We start from the raw sequence: 4,570 nt of genomic DNA on the forward strand, positions 1-4,570 counted from the left end.
AAGTTTGCTTGGGGCCCTATTTTGAGGGGCCTCTTCATTTGCAATTTCTTCTTTCTCTTATTCAAGATCACTCTACCATCTTCTATTTCAGTATTGTGTGCACCATCTTCTTTTTCAACATTGTCTGCACCATGTCTTTTTCGTGATTGTCCGCACCATCCTCATCTCTATCTCTATGTGCGTAATTGTTTTCACTATCATAAATAGAAAAGATTAACGTAAGTGGTCATTCTCTAGTCTATAAATTTGGAGGCTTGCTCATCAACCTTCAGGTAGTGTTGTCACAGCTAGGAGCTCACTGATCCCGTTGTTGAATGAGAAGACATACTCGCCCAATCAAAAGAAAAGGTATTATCCCTCTTCTGTACGAGCTTCTGTATTCGCTCACTAAGCACGTATAATAGTTAACGTTTTGCATTTCTCAGGATGAATTTGCTTCAGTATTGGCTCACTAAGCACGTATAACAGTTAACGTTTTGCATTTCTCAGGATGAATGAGGCATTTCTCAGGATGAATGAGCTTCTGTATTGGCTCAATAAGCACGCATAACAGTTAACGTTTTGCATTTCTCAGGATGAATGAGCTTCTGTATTGGTTCACTAAACACGTATATTAATAGTTAACGTTTTGCATTTCTCAGGATGAATGAGCTTCAATATTCGCTCACTAAGCACGTATAACAGTTAACGTTTTGCATTTCTCAGGATGAATGAGCTTTTGTATTGCAGGTTCACTAAGCACGTATAATAGTTAACGTTTTGCATTTCTCAGTATGAATATGGCGCACCTCTCCACCACCTTAGTACTCTTCATCGCCCAGCTTGTCGGGCTCTTGGTAAGTCTTTCAGCTCTGCCTGTGCTTATTCTCATCAACCTGCATTCTGGTTTTTCATGTCAATTACCGCTCACGTACCCCGTCTCCTCTGAATCCACAGGCCATCACCACTTCAAGCACCGCGACGTCTGATGAAATCACCCTTTGGCAGAAGACTTTCCCCCGACTCCACATCCCCCCCACCTTGGCGCGCAAGCTATCCCCCCTCACAACATCGGACATCGACCATTACGCAAGGCAGATTATGGACGGTGCACTCCTCGCATCACATAGCCTACCCTTCTGCAGAGCTGCCGGCATTGTGTGCGGTTCGAGTACTCGAGTGGAGAGAAAACTGGGGCCGCACCAAAGCTATGCGCGAACGGAGGTGGACCTTGAGCTGTTCAAGAAACTGAGCGACGACCCCGAGGCCGCTGATTTCTTCCGGGAAAAGGACCTTGTTGAAGGCCAACCTTTACGACTGCCTTACCTTCAAATTCCTCAGTTGCCGGCCCGGAAGTTCCTTCCCCATCAGCTTGCCCAGAGCTTCCTCCTCACCCATGACAGCTTACCTCAGCTTTTGAAAACCGTGGACGTTCCAGACAGATCCAATCTCTCCTGGCAGGCGCATACGACCATGTTCCGATGCTTGGCCCCGGCCATGAAAGGCGAATCGAAACGATGTGTGTCTTCACTAAAAGAAATGATAGACTTTGTTGCCTCAACTATTGGTTCTGACATCGTTCTTCTCCCTCCGCAAGACGCATCAGGGTCGAAGCAGACTGGCAAGCTCTTGGAGGCGTCACTCATTGCAGCCAGCAGTTCCATAACTTGCCACGATAATATGTATCCTTTTCAAGTATATTACTGCCACTCCATTGATAACACCAAGGTATACCAGCTCAAGGTCGAGTTGGACGATGGTCGCATCATCAACAAGGTCGCAACCTGCCATATGGACACGAGCCAGTGGCCGGATTTGCATCCAGCCTTCGCGGTGCTTCACGTCCGCCCTGGAGAGAGCGAAGCATGCCATTACATCGTGAAAGATGATCTCCTCTTCATCCCCACCGAGTAGAAGCTCGTGTTTGTACATATCTTTGTACATACTGTTTTATATAGCTGCAATCCTGCTATATAGTTTGTGATATTAACATGATTGTAACTATAGAAATCACAGAGTTTTGCTCATAGGCAGAATGAATTGTGTATTCATGAGATGCACCCCGGATTGCAATGCTTCGCTTCCTAGTCTATATGCTATAGATATATACAAATATGCAATGCTATCCAGGATCTAAAACGGATCGCATGAGGAAGAATAGTTGCAGCTCCGAATTCATCTTGAACCGTGTCTTTTGCAACAACAAGGTTATCTTGTCTGGTACTTGCAAGGAATGCTTTTCACCATCTTGTACACTAACACTCCCCCTCAAGATGTGTAAAAGCAAGGAAAGTGTTGAGGTTATCTTGGAGTCTTCTTTTTTTGCCTGATTTTCATTATCAACAACAGCTTCTTCACTATCCTCTGGATCATTTTTACGATATGCGTTTGAAGCATCGAATCTATCCCCGTCCACCTTTGAATGTGTAGATGCAACGTTTGGAGATCTGGCTTGTCCAGTGCTATCTACTCGGGGTTCCCGTGCTTCTTTTTTAGCAACAACATCATAAGCAATGTTATCTTCACAATCTGCTCCTTCGTCACCTATACTATCTGGATGAGCACCATCTGCTTCGTTTTCATGAGCACTACCTATATTAAAGTCTTGATCTACAAGCTGAGTGCCTTCATCAATTTGTTCACAATCTCCTTCATCACTGTTTAGATCTATTTTAGAGGCTCCGTTTTCGTAACAATCATTAGCAGCAAGATTGTTACCTTGTAGTTCGCTCCCTTCATCTTCAGTTTCACTAGAGTCTACATGTGCAGATGCGCTGCCTGCGTTGCCTTTGTCTTGATCAGCGATTGAAACATTTTCATGTTCTGGATCATCTTGAACTACTTCATGATCATGATCAGCGCCATCTTTGCTGCCGTCTTCAGCGTCTACGTGATATTCTCTTTTATGTCGACGATCATCATCTTGTTCTCCTGCGTCAGAATTATATGCATCGATGTATGCTACGTTTGCTTTGAGAGCCTGTGCAAGTCGTTGGTTACAAGTTGGCCCTATTGCTCAATGCTGCATGCAACGTTTGAGGTTTTTCTTTTATCTGATGATTCACGGCCTGAGCCATCTTTATCGCTAGATTCTCCCGATTGCGCCTTTGTGGGACCAGTGAATTCATGCTTCGTATCTTGATCTTGATCTTCTCCAGGATGAAATTGAGTGCCGATGGTAAGGCATAGATGGAGTGATTTCTTCCGTTTGACCCTTGATTGTGGTCTTAGCATTATCTGCATCTAAATACGCCGATGGAAGGAGTGCATGCCCTCATCATAAGTATCAACAGATTGCAGGAACGTAAATTGAAAGTGTTTATTAGGATCGCCTTGAACGTAATTCTCTTCAGTTCGGGGATTCTGCCGGTCAATGGCTGTGTAAATGATCTTGGGCTCGTATTGGCCTTTTACTTCGCCTATCTTTGGCTCGAAATTGCCCTATTTGGGGTCGTTGTGCCCGTCTTGTGGGTCTTCTTTTCCTTCATTGAGGGATTCCAGAACAGTGTCTATCGCTCCTTTTGTGGCTGGGAGTATGCCTATGTTGGGATCATTAGGCAGGTAGCATTGTGGAATGAAAAGGAATTCTAGCTTATGGTTGTGCCACGTGTCTACTTTATAAACCTTGGGTTTACACTAAGTGCTTCCTTGGTTCCCATTTGTTCTGTCTCCTTCCCTCTTCCCAAGGACAGAGATATATATATATATACGGGCCTATAAAATTTTCACCTTCTTCACTCACAAGCTATCTGTAGTCATCGCCATAGCCAGGAACCTCCAAGCGATCACCTTATCACCTTGCCTTCAGCCTAATCTACAGCTTTCCGCAATTGCTTCTTGTTCCTCCCAGATTTTCCTCTTTCTCTGTTTCTTGCCAGCATCTTTGTTCCCATATGCTCCATCAATTGCAATGGTTTCTTGTCCCTGATGACCAATCTCTTTGATAGGATTGGAGATCTTGCTCGAAGGGGGTTTCGGATTGTGTTGCTGGTTTGAAGCTGAAGCAATTGGAATTGGCTAAACCGGATGACATTTTCTACCCCGATAATCTAATACTAGCAAGCATCTTCGAAACAGCAAATCCTCCACCCAAATTCACGACGAGCTCCAGCTCTTCATTGTGGTTGCAAGATCTTGTCTCACTTTATCATGACATCAATGTCAAGCCTTTGTCACAATGTGCAAGCATAGCAAGTAGTTCGGAAGCAGCAACAACAACGCGGCAGCAGATGCATAAGGAAGGCGAGATTGGCAAGGGTATGTACAAGGCCATCTCGGGCTATCTGGCCAATCCTGCTTACAAGCTCTCGACGGGAGTGAAGCACAAGTTGATGCTACCACTGAACAGTCTCGATGAGTACGAGGTGGATGAGTCCATGCAAGCGACTTTCATGCTGTCACCACCATATTCCTCCAATGTGAGGAGCGGCAGCATTGTGCAAGAGGCAGTTCAAGTAGAGCAAAGCATGATGATGGTGCATTGGGAGAAGAGACAGAGAAAGATACTATGGCTGAGGAAGGAGAAGGTGCACAACAAGACAAAGCACCCATAGACGCGCACACAGATGCGTTTACTGAACTAAATAAAAAA

The 4,570-nt window shown here is 44.8% G+C and overlaps 1 protein-coding gene across 1 annotated transcript; it reads left to right on the forward strand.

Annotated features, from left to right (window-relative positions):
* Window positions 1-241: 241 nt before the first annotated feature.
* Window positions 242-1,992, forward strand: LOC147904890 (polygalacturonase 1 beta-like protein 3). The gene is made up of 4 exons (XM_087397139.1): window positions 242-348; window positions 490-566; window positions 770-836; window positions 937-1,992. Exons 3-4 carry the CDS (start codon window positions 774-776, stop codon window positions 1,891-1,893), a joined length of 1,020 nt encoding a protein of 339 aa, XP_087253265.1. The 5' UTR covers window positions 242-348; window positions 490-566; window positions 770-773; the 3' UTR covers window positions 1,894-1,992.
* Window positions 1,993-4,570: the final 2,578 nt, after the last annotated feature.

This window comes from Dipteris shenzhenensis, chromosome 2, assembly GCF_047967505.1.
Source record: "Dipteris shenzhenensis isolate YYH24624 ecotype China chromosome 2, Dip_SZ_1.0, whole genome shotgun sequence".
NCBI lineage: Eukaryota > Viridiplantae > Streptophyta > Polypodiopsida > Gleicheniales > Dipteridaceae > Dipteris > Dipteris shenzhenensis.